This window comes from Schistocerca serialis, chromosome 7 (genome assembly GCF_023864345.2).
Source record: "Schistocerca serialis cubense isolate TAMUIC-IGC-003099 chromosome 7, iqSchSeri2.2, whole genome shotgun sequence".
In the NCBI taxonomy this organism is placed as follows: Eukaryota; Metazoa; Arthropoda; class Insecta; order Orthoptera; family Acrididae; genus Schistocerca; species Schistocerca serialis.
The window spans coordinates 488,027,703-488,053,420 of NC_064644.1; the positions used below are offsets into that span (position 1 = coordinate 488,027,703).

The 25,718-nt window shown below is 41.6% G+C and overlaps 1 protein-coding gene across 3 annotated transcripts in view; it reads left to right on the forward strand.

Moving 5' to 3' along the window:
• The window catches only part of LOC126412783 (peptidyl-prolyl cis-trans isomerase FKBP4-like), a 143,953-nt gene that overhangs the window by 76,894 nt on the left and 41,341 nt on the right, over nucleotides 1-25,718 (forward strand). For all 3 annotated transcript variants that reach the window (XR_007575341.1, XM_050082553.1, XM_050082554.1), the window contains exon 7: nucleotides 19,346-19,515. Coding sequence is in view for 2 of the 3 variants with exons in the window: in XM_050082553.1 (XP_049938510.1) it covers nucleotides 19,346-19,515 (170 nt within the window). In the remaining variant the exon portion in view is untranslated. The remainder of the gene's footprint in view (nucleotides 1-19,345; nucleotides 19,516-25,718) is intronic.

The window sequence follows — 25,718 nt, forward strand, 5'->3', positions numbered from 1 at the left end:
CTGGATTTATTACATTGTGACTGTCTGGAATTAGATTTTTTTTTCTTTCTGGTCATACCATTTGTACACAGTGTTTGCTTGTTGACCAAACTATCCCAGAGCCAGAGATTTTGTGAATCCACTTTGTAAACCCAATAGGAAACTAAGCATTTTTAAGTCACCACCTACATGACCCAGTCAAATTAATGGGGCCACTGTCTATGTTAGATGTCAGTGTGCAATAATCACTCACAGATGGTAAATGGGAGCAGTAGCAGAGGAGGGTATACAAAGCGAGGTGGGGGTCGCGGAAAATGGTGCAGTCATTGTCTTAATGTGGAAACGGATTGTTTTATGTGACTTCCAAAAGGGCATGATCATTGGTTTTTGGTCCAAAAATGGAAATATTTCCAAAATAGTTAATATTCCCCTGAACTGTTTACATGCTGCAACAGGGTGTATACGACCCGGGACAACTGGGAAAACCTCGGGAATTTTTTCATCCGGGAGAAAACCGGGAAAAACCTGGGAATTTTTCGGAGTTCCTGGAATTTTTCATTGATTTAGCTTTCAGTTAAATTTTTGAAATTTTGAATGGTAAGAATTGCTGCTCTAGCAAAGAATGTTACTGTATCCTGCTACTGGAGAATGATACTGCAGCAATAAAATATAAACGAGAGGGGGGGGGAAAAATAAAACTTAAATGTCAAAGTAACTGCGCCATTTGCAACAACAAAACACCACGCATGCACAAGCGTCTGCAAACAGCAAATATATGTCAAGGCCTTACGGTGAAGACTATGTAATACTTAGTAACAATAAATTGTTTTCTTTGAGCGTGACGTCACAACTGTTTACATTAGGTTCATTTGAGCAGTTGCCAGCGGGCTCATCCGCATGCGCAGTTGACTCGCGTATAAGCAAGACCTTCTCCCGCTTCCCGCTACTTGAAATGTGGCTGTTAGTTGTGTCGGCAGCAAACAGCCAGATGCTAACGAGAAAATTTTTTCTCGCTCGCCCTATCTGCCACATTCGCGCATGTGCACAGTTCTCTGAGTTGTAGTGGGGAGGGGGCTATTTTCCACCTGACCCCTGTTTGCATCAAGTGATTTCACTACTTCCTCTTAGTTTACAGCTCCCACGTCAAATTAAAACAAAACGGATTTCTGCAGCCCGGAGCTGTCAAATGAATTGTAATACATTCACATAATTACGGAGGGCAATAATATATTATTAGTTCCAGTTTTCTGATTTTATTTCCAAATTATTAGCAGTTAAGCATTAATCGCCTTGTGGAACAGTGAAGTTATTTTTGTAAGTTTGCTAAAGAGAAATTTGGCTTTATTAATCTTTTCACTGAGGCAATCAATTTATTTGAAACAAAGTGTTTCGTTCCACATTACTGGATAGTTCCAACTGTTCGCTGAATTTCAAGTGCACGTTTTCATCTTCTGCCGTGTATGGCCTTATGCCATAATAAAGAACCAAATATGAGATGGTACTGTACTGGTACTCCCAGAAAATTTACAGCCCAAAAACCACACTGAAAAGCCTAATATCAGATGGGACCTGCTTCATTGTGGATCTGGAAAAAAAAACAATGTGCACTTCAAGCCCAATTATGCATTTTAGTATGGTTCACGAAAATCCGATGCTTTTGGAATATCCTCTGATGTCCTGTATCTTTTATGGCGTAATGTAAGCTCTCTTAGTGCTTTATACATGCAGACTTCCTACACCACTGCAGCTGTGCACGCGCAATAATGCCTGTTTCCTGGCGCTCTCTGGCAGCTGCTAAATCGAATCTATTTCTTACAGTCTCGGGATAGTATTGCGAACTGTGGTTCGAAAAGCGTTACTTTTAAAGTAAATTTATTTTTACGCAAGATGAATTACATTACGTGTGAGAAAGTGTGATGAATTTCTTAAATCACAGAGCGTTTAAAAGTGAACGCTTTGAGGACCAGCCACGTACAGGAATTTCGAGCCCGGGAGACCAGACACTTATGTCATTATTGTAAATTTGCTGACACATTTGTGTGACGTGTCTTAAAGTGTAACACACACAAAAAAGATCAATATTACACGTGAAAGCTTAGCTTATTAATATTCGAGACCAATATTATATGTGAAAACTTAACTTTTCTTGTAGCTGTGGGATTTATATTAAGGTAAACCATTAACTTTTCCTCTTTGTGTGTTCGCACTACGTAACAGTGATCTTGCTATTGCCTGACTACATCACGTGTCCTATGCTCTGAATATCTGCTGTCATCGGCTGGCGAGATCACGTGGCATGAGATATGATTAGCTTACAAAAGGACATCGCAATCTCGATTTCAACGCTCCGGAAACTAACATGCTGTGTTTGGTACAATTCGAATTTATACTTTCGTAATGCTAAAATCTGCAGCATTTATGTTGCTGCACCTCAAAGGTCTTTCCAAAACTTCTCTTTTAGTTCTATGCTAGTGTTAAAACGTTAATCATTCAAAGGAGTGATAAGTTTTACAGTTCCAAAGGAAAAATCTACAGAAAACTTAGCATGGAAAAATTGTATTCTCGCCCAGGAAAAAGTATATTTTTTAAATGGGGTATCTGGGAAAAACCCGGGAATTTCTTTTCCTTGTCCACGTATACACCCTGTGCAATGGTTAGAGTATAACATGCATCGCAAAATGGCGTTACCAAAATCCGATGCCAAAACAACTGTGAAGCACCACAGGCTATAGGTGACTTGGGTGAACAACAGCTGAGGAGATATATGCAGGCAAATAGATGTGCAGCTGTTGAGCAATGGACTGGCCAGATGAAGCAGAGAGCTACCAACAGTGTCTCATCAATGACCATTTCATATGGGCCTACCCAGAAAGTGCCTGGTTCATGCACACATGCTCACTGCTGTTCTTCGATGATGAGAGTTTGGATTTGCACACCAGTACTGCAACTGGACATCAACTGAGTGGCCACAGCTGGCTGGCTTTTTCAGATGAAGCAAATTTTATGCTCCATCGGGTAGAAGGCAATCACTATGTATGGCGTGAAACATCTGAAAGCAATCACTTGGCAACAATAGTTGGAAGGCTCCAGACTGAAGGAGGGGACATTATGCTCTCGAGAAGGTTTTTGTGGCATTCCCTGGGCGAACTCGTCATTTTGGAAGGCACAATGGATCAATACGAATATGCCTCTATCCTTGGGCACCAAGTGCACTCCTACATGCAATTTGTCTTTCCTTGACACGATAGCATCTACTAGCAGGACAATGCAACATGTAACACAGCTTGCATTGTACATGTGTGTTTCAAAGAGCACCAGGATAAGTTTACAGTACCGCCATTGTCACCAAACTCCACCTATTTAAAACCAGGCAAGAATCAGTGGGACCACCTCAGTTGGTCTGTTCATTCCGTAGGTCCCTCAGCCGAGAAACCTAACACAATTGGCCATGGCGTTGGAGTTGAGATGGCTCCAAACCCCTGTCAGTATCTTCTAGAACCTCATTGACACTCTTTCTGCACATCTTGCAGTGGCCCACACTGCAAAAGGTGGTTTTTCAGGCCCTTGATGGCGATCACATTAATGTGATAATCGTACAGAATTTTTTTCAGCACCAAATTCACACGGGAGTAATTTTCCTCCAGATGGACAGTGTGTGCAGCTGGAATAGATGGATGCAGGTTTCCATTGTGTGACAGTATGCTCTTTAAACTACTTTTGGAACTGTCCATAAACAAATGCCACTTGTTTGGTTTGTACAGAAAACTGTTTTGATCAAACAGATGACTTATGTCAGAACAGTAAAACAGAGAATCTTGTGTTACAAAGTAGCTTGAAAACTGTGTGTGTCTGATTTTATACTTCAATATTTTACTGGAAGGAAGTAGAGTGTTCCACTCTTTAATCCTTTGACTGTTCTGGACATGTTAATGCATCCCCTGGCCTGCGATGCTCTGGCTGCATTTACCTCTACCTTCAGTCCTTTTGTCAGTGCTCTAGAATGCTGCATTTGTGATCTCAACGTGTTAACATGGCAAGCCACTTGGGTCTCTGTGTGTTCTGGACCTGTCAATACTCGAGGCACTTAAAGGTCAGGTAAAGCAGCGAAGTAGCTGCATTTCAGCCCTGGTGCTCAGATGCTCTTCATTGATCAGCATCTGTGTATTTGCTGCCGTGATCTTGTGTTGCTGTTTTCATCTTCGTTTATGATTGAGAAAATGGCATGCTGTTGTGGTTGTACAGATGAAGAAATCGTGAAGATGGTGACAGGCAATTACACATGATACTTGATGTCACAGTTTAAAAGAAACTGAAGTAATCAGACGCCTCATTATAAAGACCATTGCAGTAGTGTTGCTGTACAGAGTAATTGACAAGCTAATATCATTACGTGCAGCTATAATGCATTCCATAAGTTGTAAATAAATACATCTTGTGACATAACAACAAGCAGATTTTGATTAAAGCTGTGTGTCCCACATAGAATATCGTAAATACTAATGTGTACAGTGCCAAAACATTCTTTTTTGATGAGATATTAAATGTTGTAGAAAAGTTCATCTTCCCACTGAAAAAAAATTGCAGTTACTACTGTATGTCAATAGATAAAAAAAAGTTTTGAGTATTAATCATATGGCAATACACACACTTGTTTCGATATCTTGAACCATTAATAAATTATGACGAGTGCTACAACCACGTAGTTCATGTTGCGCTGGGCCAGAACATAAGTGCAACCCCTCCCGTAGCAGTAAGCACAAATATTTTCAGAACAGTGTATATATATAGCTCTGCTCACAGCTTTAAATACAATTTCAGTATGTTATCTGCATTTCAAACATCACAGTCACTGATGTAAAATGAACCATATGCAATGGTTTTTGACCTATGCAAAAATCTTAAGATTTTGTTCAGTTTAACTTGTTGTAGCACAGTAACTATAATGAAGAACAAAAAGAAATTCAGTCCTTTATCGACCGAAAATATACTGTAGGATGTGAAAGAACCAAATTTTTTCACCAAATAGTATTCTTAGCCCTTTCAGACCTGAATTTTCTCTGGAGTAAGGAAAATCTTTATTTATGCTCTTAGGTGATTATTTAGTGAAAATATGTACTCATTTTCAAAACATACTTTCACATTTGGCTTCACTTTATGGACTAAAATAACTAATTAAGAATTATTTTGTATTGTAATAAATAGCAAAATGATCATTCAATAATTGCCATGCAAAATAACAATAACAGTATTCAATTATACAGTGGAATACAATGAACCAACCACATCCATATAGTCTGGTGATCACGAGCTGCTGTGCAGTGCTTCATTGACTTGTCGATATTTTCGTAGTGATGGCCAATAGTTGGCAGCACTTGTGCATGGTGAAAAGGTTGAACATTCACAAATGTGTACCTCAGGTTTCCATTGGAGAAAAATACTTCAGTTGCAACTAAGACACAGTAAAAGTTAAATGTCCACAATTGTAGCTAGAGGGTCTGAAAGGGTTAAAACTGGATAGTAAGTAATTCATTAGCAGCCTGCATAGCTGCTACAATTGCGTCATTAATTCATTAGCAGAATCAAGAAATTTGAACAAAACTGTTATTACTTCGGTTCCCAACAACTGCTGATGTATTAGAGTGATAATCCTGGTAGATTCATCCTTTCCTTGATTTGTTACAGTTCTGAAATATATATATATATATATATATATATATATATATATATATATATATATATATATATATATATATATATATAGGGAAACATTCCACGCGGGAAAAATATATTTAAAAACAAAGATGATGTGACTTACCATACGAAAGCGCTGGCAGGTCGATAGAAACACAGACAGACACATACATACACACAAAATTCAGGCTTTCGCAACAAACTGTTGCCTCATCAGGAAAGAGGGAAGGAGAGGGAAAGACGAAAGGAAGTGGGTTTTAAGGGAGAGGGTAAGGAGTCATTCCAATCCCGGGAGCAGAAAGACTTACCTTAGGGGGAAAAAAGGACGGGTATACACTCGCGCACACACACACACATATCCATCCACACATACACAGACACAAGCAGACATTTGTAAAGGCAAAGAGTTTGGGCAGAGATGTCAGTCGAGGCGGAAGTACATAGGCAAAGATGTTGAAAGACGTGTGAGCTATGAGTGGCAGCAACTTGAAATTAGCGAAGGTTGAGGCCTGGTGGATAACGAGAAGAGAGGATATACTGAAGGACAAGTTCCCATCTCCGGAGTTCTAACAGGTTGGTGTTAGTGGGAAGTATCCAGATAACCCGGACGGTGTAACACTGTGCCAAGATGTGCTGGCCGTGCACCAAGGCATGTTTAGCCACAGGGTGATCCAGATCATGAAGATGTCATCAATAAATCTGCACCAAACATTACCCAGGCCTGCCAACCCAAAGTTTGGTACAGATTTATTGATGACATCTTCATGATCTGGACTCACAGTGAAAAAGAACTCCAGAATTTCCTCTCCAACCTCAACTCCTTTGGTTCCATCCGATTCACCTGGTCCTACTCCAAATCGCATGCCACTTTCCTTGACGTTGACCTCCATCTGTCCAATGGTCAGCTTCACATGTCCGTCCACATCAAACCCACCAACAAGCAACAGTACCTCCATTATGACAGCTGCCACCCATTCCGCATCAAACGGTCCCTTCCCTACACCCTAGGTCTTCGTGGCAAACGAATCTGCTCCAGTCCGGAATCCCTAAACCATTACACCAACAACCTGAAAACAGCTTTCACATCCCGCAACTACCCTCCCGACCTGGTACAGAAGCAAATAACCAGAGCCACTTGCTCGTCCCCTCAAATCCAGAACCTCCCACAGAAGAACCACAAAAGTGCCCCACTTGTGATAGGATACTTTCCGGGACGATCTCTCCAGCAGGGATACGACTTCCTCAAATCCTGCCCTGAAATGAGATCCATCCTTCATGAAATCCTCCCCACTCCACCAAGAGTGTCTTTCCGCCGTCCACCTAACCTTCGTAACTTCTTAGTTCATCCCTATGAAATCCTCAAACCACCTTCCTTACCCTCTGGCTCCTACCCTTGTAACCGCCCCCGGTGTAAAACCTGTCCAATGCACCCTCCCACCACCACCTACTCCAGTCCTGTAACCCGGAAGGTGTACACGATCAAAGGCAGAGCCACGTGTGAAAGCACCCACGTGATTTACCAACTGACCTGCCTACACTGTGAAGCTTTCTATGTGGGAATGACCAGCAACAAACTGTCCATTCGCATGAATGGACACAGGCAGACAGTGTTTGTTGGTAATGAGGATCACCCTGTGGCTAAACATGCCTTGGTGCACGGCCAGCACATCTTGGCACAGTGTTACACCGTCCGGGTTATCTGGATACTTCCCACTAACACCAACCTGTCAGATGGGAACTTGTCCTGCAGTATATCCTCTCTTCTCGTTATCCGCCAGGCCTCAACCTCCGCTAATTTCAAGCTGCCGCCACTCATACCTCACCTGTCTTTCAACATCTTTGCCTCTGTACTTCCGCCTCAACTGACATCTCTGCCCAAACTCTTTGCCTTTACAAATGTCTGCTTGTGTCTGTGTATGTGCGGATGGATATGTGTGTGTGTGCGAGTGTATACCTGTCTTTTTTCCCCCTAAGGTAAGTCTTTCTGCTCCCGGGATTGGAATGACACCTTACCCTCTCCCTTAAAACCCACATCGGAGAGGGAAAGACGAAAGGATGTGGGTTTTAAGGGAGAGGGGTAAGGAGTCATTCCAATCCCGGGAGCAGAAAGACTTACCTTAGGGGGAAAAGAGGACGGGTATACACTCGCATACATACACATATCCATCCGCACATACACAAGCAGACATTTGTAAAGGCAAAGAGTTTGGGCAGAGATGTCAGTCGAGGCGGAAGTACATAGGCAAAGATGTTGTTGAATGACAGGTGAGGTATGAGTGGCGGCAACTTGAAATTAGCGGAGGTTGAGGCCTGGCGGGTAACGAAAAGAGAGGATATACTGAAGGGCAAGTTCCCATCTCCGGAGTTCTGACAGGTTGGTGTTAATGGGAAGTATCCAGATAACCCGGACGGTGTAACACTGTGCCAAGATGTGCTGGCCGTGCACCAAGGCATATTTAGCCACAGGGTGATGCTCATTACCAACAAACACTGTCTGCCTGTGTCCATTCATGCGAATGGACAGTTTGTTGCTGGTCATTCCCACATAGAAAGCTTCACAGTGTAGGCAGGTCAGTTGGTAAATCACGTGGGTGCTTTCACACGTGGCTCTGCCTTTGATCGTGTACACCTTCCGGGTTACAGGACTGGAGTAAGTGGTGGTGGGAGGGTGCATGGGACAGGTTTTACACCGGGGGCGGTTACAAGGGTAGGAGCCAGAGGGTAGGGAAGGTGGTTTGGGGATTTCATAGGGATGAACTAAGAGGTTACGAAGGTTAGGTAGACGGCGGAAAGACACTCTTGGTGGAGTGGGGAGAATTTCATGAAGGATGGATCTCATTTCAGGGCAGGATTTGAGGAAGTCGTGTCCCTGCTGGAGAAATATGACAGCAGGTTTATGGAAAAGAAACTGTGAAAGAACACTGAAGTTACTGACATGACTCGAAAATGACACTTTGCATTCATCGTAGGCTTCTAACAACCTAGTAAAAACTCCCAAGAAAGGTGTAAATCTGAGACATGACACAATATTAACATTCCTGCATGTTTATCTATGCAGTGATTCATTTCTATAGGAGTTTTATTGTGAAAAATTTAAGTTGTTAGAGTAGCTATAATTATTTTATATTTGTGGCGGCAAAACCCAGAGTGTCAGATGAAATCATCATCCCCAGCATTCCAGAACTGCTCAGCAGAGAAAAACCAGTCCATGTGACAGAACCAGTATACAGGTAATGGCTGGAAGGAGGTCTCGCAGCATGGCCAACTGTATAGTGCAACAACAAAGCTGCGTTCTCCACAGAAAGCAGTGAGCGACTTTGTAGCAGTTGAAGGATTGAGTTGTGAAACTAAAAATTTAGACTTACTTTTGGACAGATATAATCTCTGATTAAATCATGTAACTCCTGCTGATTCAGCAAATGAGGTTCCTTTGTGCCACTGTCGCTAAAATATTAATCTGGACTATTTGTGTCGTTTGTTGTTGCGGCATACACTATTTCAGCTGAAGGTGAAGGAATCGTCAGAATTTCATCATGCGAGGTTGATGCTCTGGAGGACGGTATGACAGGATACTGCAGCTGATGTCAGCTCTTGCCCTTCTTGAAATGTTTAAAGTCCACCATACAAAAATAGCAATAATTATGATGGTTACTGGGTTTCCTCCACACTCTTGGCATAGTGGATGTCATACTTTTTCTTCTACTAGGCAAACATTGTTCCAATGTAAATAGACAGTTACCACATGTTACATGTGACACCCATCGTTTATCGAGATCTGTTATGGCCAAACCAAAATTAGCTTTCCAAAGAGAACAGAACATATTTCCAGGGATAATATGGTTTATAACTTATTTTGGTCGAATATAAGAGCCGCACACATAGCAGAAAGAGTCTGCCTGTAATTTGCATTGTGAAATAAAGATTAAATGTGCTTATGTTTGTGGTGACAATTGCAAGCTCAATCAAAGATAAACAGAAAGTAATGAATAGCTTTACTCGTATGTTATATGCTATCTCAGCTAATAAGATGTTACAGTGTGTCTCTTTGTCAAACTTTTTTGAAAGTGTGGCCAGGCTATAAAACACTCACCTGCAAAGAAATTAATATGATGAATGTGTAATATGACCAACTATTTAAATCAAGTACGGGGTCCCACAGGGTTCGATCTTAGGTCCTTTACTGTTCTTGATATACATTAATGACTTACCATTCCACATAGATGAAGATGCAAAGTTAGTTCTTTTTGCTCATGATACAGGTATAGCAATAACATCCAAAAACCAAGAACAAAGTGATGTAATTGTAAATGATGTTTTTCACAAAATTATTAAGTGGTTCTCAGCAAACGGACTGTCTTTAAATTTTGATAAAACACAGTATATACAGTTCCGTACAGTAAATGGCACAACTCCAGTAATAAATATAGACTTTGAACAGAAGTCTGTAGCTAAGGTAGAATTTTCAAACTTTTTAGGTGTGTCCATTGATGAGAGGTTAAACTGGAAGCAACACATTGATGGTCTGCTGAAACGTCTGAGTTCAGCTACATATGCTATTAGGGTTATTGCAAATTTTGGTGATAAGAATCTCAGTAAATTAGCTTACTATGCCTACTTTCATTCACTGCTTTCATATGGCATCATATTCTGGGGTAATTCATCGTTGAGTAGAAAAGTATTCATTGCTCAAAAATGTGTAATCAGAATAATTGCTGGAGCCCACCCACGGTCACTTTGCAGACATCTATTTAATGATCTAGGGATCCTCACAGTATATATATTCACTTATGAAATTTGTTGTTAATAATCCAACCCAGTTCAAAAGTAATAGCAGTGTGCATAGCTATAACACCAGGAGAAAGAATGATCTTCACTATGCAGGGTTAAATCCGACTTTGGCACAGAAAGGGGTAAATTATGCTGCCACAAAAGTCTTTGGTCACCTACCAAACAGCATCAAAAGCCTGACAGATAGCCAACTAACATTTAAAAATAAATTGAAAGAATTTCTAGATGACAACTCCTTCTACTCATTGGCTGAATTTTTAAATATAAATTAAGGGAGAAAAAAACAACCTAAACATTAGTGTCCTGCAATATTTTGTGTAATGTAATATCTTGTACAGACATATTTTGTTAATCTGACACGTTCCACATCATTACGAAGTGTCGTATTCATGATCTATGGAACAAGTATTAATCTAATCTAATCTAATCTAATACACAAACTCACTGCCATATAGCGGATGTTGCAGTCAACACATACAACTTCTTTCTCTGAAGTCTATTTTCAGATAGTAAAACAATCAGTATCAGTCAAAATACAAACACTATAGAATAATAAGTGCTAGATTCATGTTCAGTGGCTCAATATCTGCAAGGATCTGTCAGGAAACAGACTTAAGCAAAATAATGTTTGTGTAATAATCCAATTTTTTATGAGAGGTAAGTAAAGTTTTATTGTATGTAGTTGAGTATGGGTGTGGAACAATGAATTTCATAATATAGATGTGCCTTTCAGTGTCTAATGTTGTTGCCCAACATTCCATCACTTTGTAGATGGAAACACAGTCAACTGTAGTCGGTAAATTTCAATGAGAGCGAAGCCTTTCGCAACTGCACTGGTGTACAAAACATTCTCACATTTCTTGCCGCGTCAGTTCAGGGTGAAAGCTCGAGGTTTTACATTGAACTGATGTGGCAAGAAGTCTCGTAAATTTCAATCTTTAATTTAAAATATTTCACAAATGGAAGAGTTTCCAGGTACATAAGTAGATGAAAATGCTGGTTGTGGTGGTGGTGGTGGTGACTAATGACGACCCTTGATGTGTACATGGGTGTTGATTTTCTTGTAAAACATTCAACCCCAATCAGTTAAGAGATGGGGTGCATTGTCCTGTAGATCCCACCAGATTATGTGGTGTAGAGCTTGGTTAGATGATTTATTCCCAATCTAGAAGAGCAGTGTTTTGTGTTTTAACAGTATGTGAAGTTAGATAGTGCAGTAGTTGAGAATCTGGACCTAGATTGAGAGGGCTCATTGTCCAGTCCCTGTCCTGATATCCAGACTTTGATTGTCCATTGTTTCTGTGCTCAGTGACTGTCCGAACTGTTGTTAGAGCAAAAGCTCAAACTGGATTTTGTTCTGTCATCTTCAACTCTACCATTCTTTATGATATGGTCTTCTCTTTGTGTTTGAGAGAACTGATACAGAGAAAATATGAGGTCAGTTGCAGTGCACTCTTTAACAAAGCCACACTGGTTAGCTGAAATGTTGCTCGCTTGACTTTTTTCAAAAACATAATTTTATAAAGCAGAAGGTGAACTTACTGTAGTTAAATATTTAACTGCGCCACTTTCATTTCTGAAAATAGGGAATATTATGCTTCTTGGCAGTTAATTAGAACATGCTGTATTCATTATAACATTTAGGAACTCAGTCAGCCAATACACAAAATTTATTCAAATACTAGCCAAACATTTTTAAATAATAATTTTATTTTGTGTGTACTCTCCTCCTCTATTCACATGACTTTCCCAGTGAGGCTCCACCTCACTGTGCAGGTTGGGGAGCTTCGTTTGGAATGTTCTTCGGTGTCATTAGTGGTTGCCTTTCAGCTATGAATTTGTTTTTTGGAAACAAGAAAGTCGTCTTCAGCAATATCTTTTTACCAAAAGCATGGTATGACAAAACAGTGGGCAGGCATTTATTGCATTCTTTAGATCCCATCAGAGACAAATTTGAATGAACCAACATATACATTAACAAGAGAGAAACAACTCATTAAGATGTTCACTGTATCAATGGTTAGCTTTTACTATATAGCTTAATAATGTTAGTGATTATGATTATGCCAGCTGAAGGAAAGTCACCACTTTGTGGAAAAACTGCTACATCCTGATCAGGCATGGCTCATAGTTAAAGGCTGTGAGAGGGATACAGACTTAAATATCAGCTGGACACAGGCTTAAATAATAACAGCAACTATTTTGGAATTGTTCATCTCGAGTGACTCTTTTGTTTGGACAGGTAGTAGCTATGCCTCAAAATTCCAGTTAGCTCTTAGAGGTTGGGGTCATAGGTTATATGGACTACAGATTTTATGGGCTTCCAGAAGACTCAGTTTGCATAGCCTGAGGATGTACTACCAGTCTCCACTTGATTTTCACATTCTTCTGTTTGCATTGAAAGACAGTCTGCATAGTGACAACTTTCACTCTCAAATCTGTACATCTAATTATGCATTGGTGCATCATTAATTGATGTTTTAATACTGTTAAAGGTACTTTATTGTTTCTCGCATTGGCAGTTCTATTTACATACGAAAGACACACCAAGTTTACAAATGTCTCAGTAGAGTGCACGAGAATATGGTGAAACATCACCACCTAGCATGAGTTGTATGAATAATTAGAGAAAAAAAAAAAGACACAGAATGTGCCGTTACCATCAGTTGGGGAATTTCTTTGCTTGCTGATGGCATTTGAGGAGTAAAATGTGTTTATTAGCAAGTTTCTTTTTATAGTTGCATTGTGAGGGAGTTCTTGTTAGGGTTCCCTCGCCCTTATCACTTCGTTGATAATTGCAATGTACCATGAGGCTGAAGATATCACAATATGAACTGGTAACATGTTCAACAAACTACACTAAAAGTGGTGCATTTTGGAGACATCTTTAATGTGATGTAACACGATATTGCGAGTCGCCAGTGTACTCCCTCTGCCTCTGCCCATTCATCCTAATCAGTGCTAATTGATTAGGATGAATGGCCAGAGGCAGAGGGTGTATATTGGCAACTCGCAATATTCTGTTGCAGAGCATGCTCTACAACATGACATTCATTACCTTGGCACCTGACACCAGTTTCCGAGAACTCCGCAGGTGGGAACTAGCACAACAACATGTCCTTGGTTCCTGCCACCCACCTGGAGCCCTATTCTGTATCATTCATACTGATCGGTGCAGTAGGTTAGCCTTGGTAGTGACGTCATTTTCAGTTCTTTATCTGAAGTTCCTACTCAGTAAGCTTCTGAGACCTGTTACCGATCGGTCCTCCTGGTGATTTTTCGTTAACTGTACCGAGAGGTTTTGGATTTCGATATGGCCCTCTTGTTCGGTTCATTGTGGTTTATTTACACCTAGAGTTGGTTATTTTAAAAATTGAGTGGTTTTCGCTTCAGATTTAGTGATTGTGTTACTGAAGAACCACCAGGACGTGTCTGGGTGGAAAGTGAGTTCATAACGGACTGTTTTCCTTTGTTATTAATATGGTTTGTATTGTTGTTTCTGTGAATGATTATAACATAAAAAAATAGTTTCGGTCAATATTCTCACAAAATACCTGTTGTTTTTACGTAATTAAGAGATTAAAAAATCATTGAATTTCAAAAGGTTGGCTCTGCTTACGTATATCACATGAGGGTTAGCAGAAGTTACTAGTGACTTGGCATACTTTTTTCCGCAAATGACTTGCTTATTAATGATCGAAATGGGTTTAAAACGTTTAAGTAACAATGCAAAGGAATTTTGTTAAACGTGTTAGGGGACATTCCAAAATTTCGTGCATTTATGGCTTATGCTTGCATCATTCCGCAAAAAAGTCAGCCTGCGTCCCTCTCGACTGGAATTATGTGGAATCAAGCCCTGTAAGCACATGAGTTGTAGTAGCGAATTTGGTAGGGCAACAAACTACAAGTTCATCTGTTCGCACACTGATGGGCACAATCCCCCCCCTCTCTCTCTCTTCGTGTTTGTAATGTTTGTAACACATTCTGAGACTTTGAATATTAACAAAGTTAAGTGTTTTTCTCAAATATTCGTTATTTACAAGTAAGAGTGCGCTTTCTCAGTAATGATTATCTTCGATTTCATGACTTCCATGTGTTTGAGAAATGAAAGATAAAATTTATGTGACATGTATACTTTTTCGTTGTCACAAATAATTCATTATTTTTTTCTGAATACATAGCAATTTCCAAGAGTGTGGTCAGACAGGAATCTAAGAGCACAACTTAAATTACTGTGAATGAAACTAGCAGCAATCGTCTTTATACTCTAGCTTGTCACAAATATTTATCTGTGATCAAATCCTGTAAAACAGTAGACAGAGATGAAAGATTCATGCCCCAATATTTTCAGACCGTACCACCATATATGAAACATTTTGATTCATCAGATGCATGTTATAAACTACAACGAACGTCTATAGCTGCACTCACCACCTGCTCTCGAAAATGCATTTTTAAAATTTTGTTTTTCAGAACAGAATCGGTAATGCATCATATAGGGAAGTAGGCTACTTCATCATTTGGATCCCTAGGAACAAGTTACAACCACATTCTGTGCATCTTATTCTTTGACAATCTCTTAAACAGTTTTTCGGGTTTGTGGAGATGTGTCCCGTGTATGCAACTGATTGAAGGCAGTTTATTCCCATACTTGTTTTGCTTCTTTTATTTGTGAATCATCATCATGAATAAAAGAGGCAAAATGCATATTGCAATAAACATACTGCCTTCAATTAGTTGCATAGACCGAACATACCTCCATGAATTTTGAAGCAACTAAGGAACAACGGAAAACAGAAAAAATGATTGGTTGGCGCGAGGAGAACTGAGCGTTTAGGTTTGCTAGAACCTTTTGGCATCGCTTCCGAAATGGTTACAGAATAATGTTGGGGCTCTCCTTCGAAAATAAGACCGTTCGGTGTGCTTGCGTACCAAACCAATTGGCAGAATGATGGAAAGATACAGAATAGGGCTCCTGGCCTTAATTTATTTTAATTTTTTCCATCTCAACATTTCTTCACTGTGACGTACAGTTTTCTACATCTTTCATTGTCTTTCCCGTCTATTTTTCACCGCCTCCTTCCCACCTCTGTTACATACAATGCACTTAGTTTTTCACTCATATTAGCTCTTGCATGAGATTTAAGCAGTAATCTCTGTCTGCGTATTACTTTGTCTTCCACCTTTAAGCTCTCAGGTTTTCAAATTTCGTCCAATGCAATCCCCAACAATCAGTCTTTCCTTCTCATCCTGTACGGTAAGTCTCCCCTGACCTGCGGTTCTGGGTGACTTTGCCCAAATCTACCCCTTTTCCTAGACCTCTTCATTACTTTTCCTTCATCCCTCTTCCTTCCCGCTCAACCTTTCTGCCTGAAGGAGGAGTCACTGGCTCTGAAAGCTTGCCAATTACAACTGTCTTTTATGTATGTTGTCAATAACTGATTGTTTTCATCCTGTTGAGAGGAAACTTGCTAGACATTTGGAGAAAAAAAGTCTCCCTAACACTTCTGTCATTGTCAATGTGTTGTGTTGCTGGTCATCTTGGTGTTGTGCTCAGTAGCTGTATAACAATGACATTGGATTGGATCACAAACTGACGTCTTAAATTTCCCTTTCAGTTTTAGTTCAGATGATGTCATTCTACGATCAATAACGTGACTCTGCTGCAGACAGTACCTCATTGGCAACTATGCAGTAAGGCCTACAGTATGTAAAGACTAGTTGGAGTTGCACAGTAGTTCCCCTCGAGGGATCCCCAATGCTTCTATCTTTGCTATTGCTGTCAGTCATATTATGTCCATTGTCAAAGGCCAGCGCAATATACATTACAAAAAATGAGTTTCTTAACTGTTACCTTACATCCACTATTGCAATAGCAGCATACTGATTGGAGACAAAATTGCATCAGAGTAAAAGCTTTCGGTGCTCACAGAGAAATGATTGCATGTCGATTTAAAGTTTTTTTCTACACATTCTTAATTAACCCATTTTGCAGCGTTGAGTATGATAAGTGTTAGGTAGGATCTGTGACCATTCTTTTAGTTATGATATGGTATGTTGCCACTTGGAAGGGAATTTAAGAAATTGAGGCTTTTAAACCTCTAAAAATCTTGAATTGTCATAGCCACAGGTCCTAGGAGACCTATGCAGGTGAAGCACACAAACACTGTCTGCTGTAGGGGACTAACACTGCTTGAGGTGCCTGTAGTACCTGACTGAGTTCTGTGCTGGGGTCCAGAAATCGGTTCATTCGATACAGAGTACTCTCCTTTGCCTGTAACATCGGAGGACAAGGTGAAAGTAAGCCAGATTCCTGGCCATACAGGAATTTGGAGAAATGGACTAGCAAATGTGGGTACTGAGTACGGTCTCACATTGCTTACTGCGGTACAGTATACAATTCCCCCATATGTGGTAGTCTCACTTACTGCATGAGGCCGCACATCATTTGAAGGATGAGTAATTGGAAATGATGGACAATGAGCTGTGGTCAGCGAAGTCTGTGTGTGGCTTACTTTTCTCTAGCCACCAAAGTAAAACAGAGTTGTTTCAAGTAGCCTCTGAATTTGACACCGGTCTTGGACACCTGCAGTTTCTTAGATTTGGGTAACCTGTAAGTGTAAATGACACTTACTGTTCGTAGAAGTTTTTGGGGTGTGCCTGTATAACTGTACCTATCTGTACCATTTTAGATCGTGTAATTAATCACCTCCCCATTGAAACAATATTGGCACTAACAATCCAGATGTTGTGCACTCTAAATTTAAAATAATTATTATTAAACCCCTAAATGCTTTAATAAGTTAGTGCTACATGTCTGTAAGATTTAAATTTTTCACTTAAAGAATTATCACAAAAGGAAGATGAAAACAATAAAATTCCCGGTTGGAGACAGCTCAGAATGAGATTTCTTCAAGAATGAGTCTTTCACTCTGCAGCAGTGTGTGTACGGTTTTGAAACTTGCTGACAGATTAGAACTGCATGCCAGGCAGGAATTGGAATCTGGACACACAGATTTTATAGACTGTGTCTTTACCGAGCTGTGACCATTGCCTGTGTTCGTAGTGTCACTACTGTTGGCACCTCCCTCCTGCTCCCTCACTTCACAGCAGCTCTGGTGTGTATCTTGCTAGACTGTCCATAGCCAAGAGGATTATTTTCAGGGTGACTCAATTTGCAGGGGTGTGCACTGTTTAGAGTCACCAGTCCTAACCAGATAGCTCAGTCGGTAGGAGTGCTGCCCTTGAAAGACCAGGTTGTAGACTTTGGTCCTGGTCTGCCACACAGTTTTAATGTGCTGCGAAGTTTAAAGGTTTCTTCTGCTTTGGAACTCAGAAAATATTATGTCACTACGACCTGAAAAAATTTCATTTGTGATAAGCCGGATCCAGATGGAACCCCTATTCAGTTTTACAGAGAATACAGTACGTCATTTGTCACAAATTTCTCACCCTGTGCAAAATCCCAAGCAACTAGAAGAAAAAGTAGCTGGCTCCAAAGAACGGACCTGCAAAATTGCAGATAAATAACCTTAACATTGATTCTGTGCAGACTTTATTAACATATTCGCAGTTCAAATGTAATAAATTTGCTTGAGATGGAAAAGGTTCTGTCCACAGGTAAGGACGGATTTAGAAAGCATACTTGGACGAAACTCACTGTGCCATTTTCTCGCATGATTTCCTGGGAACCGTGGATTTATGGGATGCAGGCAGATTCCATATTTATAGATTTCTGAAAAGTGTTTGACACAGTGCCCCTCTGTTAAAGAAGACCTGAGCGTATGGAATAGGTTCCCAGTTATTTGACTGGCTCAAAGACTTTTGAAGTTATAGAATCCATTACATAGTCCTCCAATGGCGAGTGTTCATCAGAGATGATGGTATCATCAGCGGTGCCCCAACGAAGTGTAACAGGCATCTTGTTCTCAATATGCATAAGTGTTCTAATGGATAGGCTGTTTGCTGATGAAACTGTGTTGTCGACTGATTGTAGAGGGGTACAAGATGACTTTGACAAAATTTCTAATTGATGTGATGAATTACAACTTGTTCTAAATATATGAAGATGCAAGTTGATGTCAATAAGAAAGAGAAACAATGTTTGAATAGAGCATTCAGAGTGTGCTTCTGGACACAGTTATGTAGATTACATATCCAGGCATAACATAGCAAAATGATATGAAACAGAATGATCACATAAGGCCAGTAGTAGGGAAGGCAAATGGTTGACTTCGATTTATTGGGAAAATTGTAAGGAAGTGTGGTCCCTCTGTAAGGGGGGTGGTAACTGTTGAAATTTTCACTAAAGCAAACATTCCACTTTTATGGAGAATAAAAACTATTTATTCTCTATTATTTTTTTATCTTCAATCACTGTGAGTTTGCTATCGGTTTTGTCTTCGGGCATATAGCAGGCCAACTTTTTGAAACTATATGTCTGATCATTCACAGATGCTGATTTTGCCCAAAAATAAGTAGGCTAGCTAAATTTCCAGGCCCCTAAATGTTGCAAAGTAAATTAATAATGTTTTAATTTGTTAAATTTGAAAGAATACCTTTAGATAAAGTTTTGTAATTTGCTTTTCTGCTTGTTTGACCAAAAGTCTTGTTTTTCTAAATGGAAAGCAAAATTTCGTGTAGGAGAAGGTTGGTGCTTTCTGTTTATTAAGCTCAAAGCACTTGTCCAGCACACAGTTACTTATGATAAAAATGCGTGCTTAACACTAATTTCATAAACTAATTCTTTTTGTTGTTGTCGAGTGCATGAAGGTTTGTGGTCTCATAAATAATTTTCCCCACGGTATTGATCTGTGCTTGATATCTTATAGCACTGTAAAAACATTTGTGGTTGCACTATGCCCATATTATCTCTATTTTATTTCAGGCTTTGAAGAAGAGAAGGAACCAGAACGAAAATCACTTCTACTGGCTGGACACTTAAATCTTGCCATGTGTTACCTCAAGCTTGAGGAACACTTTGAAGCACGTGAACAGTGTAACAAAGCTCTCGAGGTACAACCATCCAGTGAGAAGGGATTATTTCGCCGTGGGCAGGTTAGTGCAGATTATTGAGCATATATTATTAAACCCAGCACCTCAGTTTTTATGCTGTCTGGTAAGATAGACAGGCTCACACAAATGAAAATATCCGAAAAGTCTCACCAAATTGTAAGTTTGGTCTAAGGAAGACTTACATAAAATGAACACTTGGAACTTGAACACTCAGATTTGGAAGTTCTGATTCAGTATCTGAAAGTGATAAAACAAAAATTATGAGAGGAAATATGTACAAATTTGGAAGAAGTAGCAGTAAGGAATGTGGTGTCACCGCCAGACACCACACTTGCTAGGTGATAGCCTTTAAATTGGCCGCGGTCCGTTAGTATCCACACGGCAGGTCTAGAGACACTTCCTAGCACTCGACCCCAGTTGTACAGCCGACTTTGCTAGCGATGGTTCACTTACAAATTACGCTCTCATTTGCCGAGACGATAGTTAGCATAGCCTTCAGCTACGTCATTTGCTACGACCTAGCAAGGCGCCTTTATCATTTGCTATTTATCTTGTGATGCATGTACCATCAAGAGCGATGTTCACCAATTATGGATTAAAGTTAAGTATTCCAGAAGCTACGTACGTTTTTTTACTAGACTCAACTCCTTTAACTGTTCCAGACCTCACGCCAGCCTGCGTGAGCTTCAACGCGTGCCTTTCGGCTATCTCATAGTGGCTTGGTTGTCTTGCCAAGTCACAACAAGGAACATGTCATTCTATATGGTGGGTTTTCTGAATAAAAAGGAAATACCAGTAAGAATATGTTAAACTTGTGAAGAGAAATGTGTTCACCATTGCTTACCTTCAAGAAGTGTGACTATCTTTGCAGTTGATGATGACAAACACAATTTCACTACAGACTACACTGCAGAAGAATTGCATCAGTAAGGCTACAAGAATTCATTACGCCATGACAACTGAGAGCTGTTGGTGCAAAATTAAAACTGTAGAGTCAGACATTAAAGAAGTTTAAAGGCAGAATGTGAATGCTGCATAGGCATAAGCCTACTGACTACATAAACTGCCTGACAAAAAATTGAAGCACCCAGAAGCAAAACGAAACTTCGCAGGTTGAGAGTTTATGTGATATTTTTTTAAGTGCATACAAAATTGAGTCAAATTTATAAAGAATTTGACACTGAGTTCACTTATCAGTATGCTGTTGCATCCCTTCTAGCCCGGATGAATTCACCGATTTGGTTGGGAAGTCATCATGTTTTCTCCAGAGGCAGGCTGATCCACAGCTGACGAACTCGTGCTCAATATCCTCTTTGTGGTGCTGGGATGGAGTAGACGGTTGAGCTGGTCCCATGTGTTTTATCAGTGACATATCAGGGGATCTTGCTGGTCACAAGAATATCTCAGCATCCCTCACACATTTCATAGAGACATAAACCGTGTGTGGATGAGCATTGTCCTATTGAAAAATCCCACCGTAATGTTGTTGCAGTATAGGTTGCATGTGAGAATGCAAGACGTCAGTGTTGTACTGTTCTGCTATTGGAGCTAACTCAGTCACTACCAACTGTGACCTGAAGTAATGGCTCCCCACTTTGTGACACTAGAGGTAACACTGTTGTGCCTCTTTAAAACATTGGAAGAATGGAAACTCTCCCCACGTTGCTGCCATACTCATTGATGAAGATCATCCAGGGTAATACAAAACTGTGATTAACTGCTAATTACAATGTGGTACCATTAATCAGCAGTCCGTGCTTCCTAGTCAGGTGACCACACCAAATGCAGCATTTTATGTTGTTGTTGTTGTAACAGCAGCAAATACGTGGAACTGTAATTCTGTAGTACACCTGCTGCTAGTATCCACATAATGGTGCGGGATGACACACAATGTTGCAGGGAGTCCATTATTTGGTCAACATCAAAGCAATCATTCATTGTGGCCATTAGATGTGGATGACTGGAAACTTGATGATGATGATGATGATGCTGCCCTCACATTCCCACACAGTTCAACATTGAGCCACTGTTGCATGTGAGTATGCCACAGATCTAGATAATGCATAATTCGACCAGCTGGCCAAATTGAGGCCCACAATGAGAACCCTTTCAAACTGCCAGTTCCTGATAATGTTTATGTGAGTATGTGGCAGCCCGTGTCCTTCACAGTAATCTCTCAATATCCGACTCTTCTTTGGCCCTTTATATATTGCTCATAGGACTAGATTTCACTAACTGTATTTTACATTATTAGCAGTAGTTTTAAAAAAATTATTTACTTAAAACATATTGGTAGTATACTGTGTTCGTAATAAGAATAAACTGGATATAAACATTACACCCTGTATTCCTTCGCGTTTGCTTGAATTTGATTAGATTTGCAAGCATTTACCAGCGCATTTAACTTGTATGGCGCTGATCAGTCAGCTGGTACAGCTAACCTGCAGTGATGTGACCAGTTGCAGAGAAACAACATAGCTTCGATGATCATTTAACTTTTAAAGAGCATAAAATAATAATCTACAAAACTCCAACTCTACCGCATGCTTTTTTGGTGACTGGAAGAAAGGATAAGATGTTCTCATTCTCACCTAACATAGTATTCTAATTACAAACAAGAGTGATGAAAATTCCTAACTTAAAAACAGGGTAATTTTTGTGAGTGAGTTATGTGTGATGCAAAAGCAACTGCAAGGATTTCACCATGTTGTTTAATACTGAAGCAACTGAAGGTATTAAAGTCAGTCATCTGGTAATCTCTTAGCTCCTTCCTTATCCGAAACCGAGAAATCCATTTCATTTCTGGAACTGTTGTCTGCTACGTTGATAATGAGTCAATGAACAATCCACGGAGTCACTCGGGCGCTGCATTTTCTCCTCTTTCCTGATGTGCCATTCTGTATCCCACCAGTTTTCGGCTCCCAGGGGCTCAGCATTCATTTGCTGGGTATGGGCTTGGCGACCCCGGGGTTCCTGAGCTGGGGACTGGTAAGCGCCGCCTGTCCTCTGTCACCGTAAGCTCTGGGCGTACTTCAACGACCACTGTGCGGCGCGGCGGTGGAATGTTGTGTGTCTCAGGGAGTGGGGATCTTGGCTTGACCGCCCGGATCGCGAGGATGGAATAAACCTCTATAAACAACCCTTCAACTCAAGGTGTGCTGCGCGCTGATGAGATGCATGGTTGTTGAGGTGGAACAGTCGTTAGCGGGCAACCTGTGGGGAACCTGCAACACCTCAGTTGTATAAGGCTTACCTAGGCACGCGGGGCTCTGTCTAGGTGGACTTGTAGTTCCCTAGCTGCTCGTGGGACCGAGACGGATCCATCGAAATCCTCTTTTCTTCCTCCCAGCGGAAAGGGTGGGCCGCTGGAAGGTTCTAACACCCAGTCTCTTAAGAGGGCTCGTGCAGTCAGTCCCCCTGACTCCGGCACTTCTTTGACAAGTCAAGTCTTTAGTAACAGAATGCATTCTGGTAATCAGAACGTGTTTCTCATTGTAAAATGGAAGGAGGGTAGTTCTGAGAAGGTTTCGCCCTTCTATATACAAAAGGGTTTGGAGGGCATCTGTGGCTCCTTAAAATCGGTGAAGCGCTTACTTAATGGGACCTTGCTAGTGGAAACTTCCACTTCCCAGCAAGCGACTGAACTTCAGTCTGCTAAATGCCTTGGAGAGTATGCCATATACACTGAACTGCACAGCACCTTGAACTACAGCAAAGGTGTTGTGACGTGCCGGGATCTAGTTGACATTCCCAAGGAAGAACTGCAACGTGAGTGGGCTCCGGCAGGTATCGTTGATGTTCAACATATCATGAGGAGGGTTGATGGCAATCTTGTCAAATCCAACTCCTTTATTCTAACCTTCAGTAGCACGAAACTTCCTGAACATGTGAAAGCTGGCTTTCTTCGCCTTAGTGTGAGGCCTTATTTCCCGACCCCAATGCGCTGTTTCAAATGCCAGCATTTTGGGCATACCACCTTAGCATGCAAAGGTGACGTGACTTGTGGCAACTGTGGTACAGCTGCTCATGACGGAGTTGGTTGCTCCTCTCCAGCCAAATGTATCAATTGCTCTGGGAACCACCCTGTTTGGAGTAGGGACTGCCGAATATTTTTAGAGGAACGCAAAGTCCAGGAAATAAAAACAACTAAGCGTATCCCCTATGGTGAGGTCAAGAAGATCTTTAAGTCTATGCAACCTCCCACATTTGCTACATCTTTTGCCTCGCTGGTTCAGAAGCCTACTCCAAAAGTCGATGCCTCAATGCCGACAGAGGTGGTGAGTGTTGGCACTAATACATGCAGCTGTCAGTGCACTTGCAGCGCAGCCAGTGTTTCAGAGCCAGTAGCCCCTATTCGAATGGCAGACAACGGTACAGTGGCGAACTTGGGCCCACCCCTAACGCCTCCAACAGGTGAGGATGTTCCGAAGCCCAGTACAGCCATTACCACTCCCACATCACCTCCCCCAAAGCCCACCAAACCGCAGAAAGCTCCCATACAGCATCAACAGTGGGTCAAATCCTGTAGTAAACCGTCTGACCATGCAGATGTTGTTTTCCGTGAGGCTTCATCTGACTCTTCCCCATTGTTGATGGATTCCGATGTATGTGTGGGGAAATCATCTCGCCCCACGCCTGCCCCTCCACCTGCTGCAGTCTCCCCACCCCGTCGGAGAGACACGATGAAGGTGCTACCCCCATCATAGATGGCTCCCATACTTCAGTGGAACTTGCAAGCGTTCAGGACGCATGTGGAGGAACTTCGTCTACTATCGCAGGGTAGACCACTGTGTCTCTGTCTCCAGGAGACTTATTTCCATCTATCATACTCCCCTGAGATACAAGGCTATACACTCCACAAAAAGGACGACCTGCGTGGAGAGAGAGCTAGAGGAGGCGTAGGTATTTTCGTCAGGACGGACTACCCCTCCTCGCCTCTCTCACTTACGACGCCTTTACAGGCTGTCGCTGTGTCTGTGCACGTGCGTCTTCCATTGACTGTATGCTCGCTTTACTTGCCCCCACATGATGCACTTGATGAAGTGGCCCTCACCAACCTTCTTACACAGCTCCCCCAGCCATTCATTATTTGTGGTGATTTTAATGCCCACAATGTGCTTTGGGGCTCTGCCATTACCTGCCCCAGGGGTAGAACACTTGAGAGGCTTCTCCTGTCATCCTGCGCCTACTTGCTCAATGGAGGACAGAGTACTCATTTCTGCGCAGTGACTGGGTCGTTCTCTGCCATTGATCTCTCGCTTTGCTCTCCAGCTCTTGCCCCCAGTGCTCACTGGGAAGTGGTCGCTGACTTGCACGCCAGTGATCATTTCCCAATCTGGATTCACCTGCCAGATGGTCTGGGCCCCGAAAAGAGACCACCACAATGAGTGCTCAGTGGAGCTGACTGGACACTTTATATCCAGTAGGCCCAATTCGAACACTGTGCGAATGTTGAAGTGTGGGTGGATCATATTACCAAAATGGTCAACCACGCCGTTGCAGCATCCATTCCACAGGCCACCAGAAGAGGCCACCTGTGCCTTGGTGGAGTGCCGAATGCCGCTCTGCAATCAGGACAAGGCGTGCAGCTCTGCATCGGTTCAAGTGTCGGCCGACTGCTGAGAATCTTGCAGCCTTTCAGGTGGCGAGGAAAAGATGTCGCCGCATTATTCGTGAGAGCAAGAAGAGGTCATGGCAACAGTTCCTGAACACCATTAATCGTTCCACCAACAGTTGCATTGTGTGGGAGACCATCAGGAGAATTTCTGGCAGAGGAGGGAGGTGCCCCATAGCTGCTGTAATGAATAACGGCACTCTCCACACGGATCCGCGAGACATTGCCCAGACTATGGCAGCGTATTTTGCCACAGTTCCTGCAACAACCAGTCAGGATCCAGGTTTCCAGCGCCATAGAGCCGTTGCTGAGAGATGTAGTCTGGACTTCCAGTCCACTTCTCATGCAATTTACAACTGCCCATTTTCTATGTGGGAGCTGGATTCTGCATTGTCTGGAGCTCGTGACACATCCCCTGGTCACGACAGGATCCATTACAGTATGCTATGGCACCTCACAATGCGCAACAGAGAAATCCTCCTCGCACTTTTTAATGCCATTTGGGCGTAGGGTCACTTTCCTGACGCGTGGCGTGAGGCAGTTTTAATCCCTTTTTTAAAACCTGGGAAAGACCACACGAGCCCAAGTAGCTACCGTAGTGTTGCCCTCACTAGTTGCATAGGGAAGACCT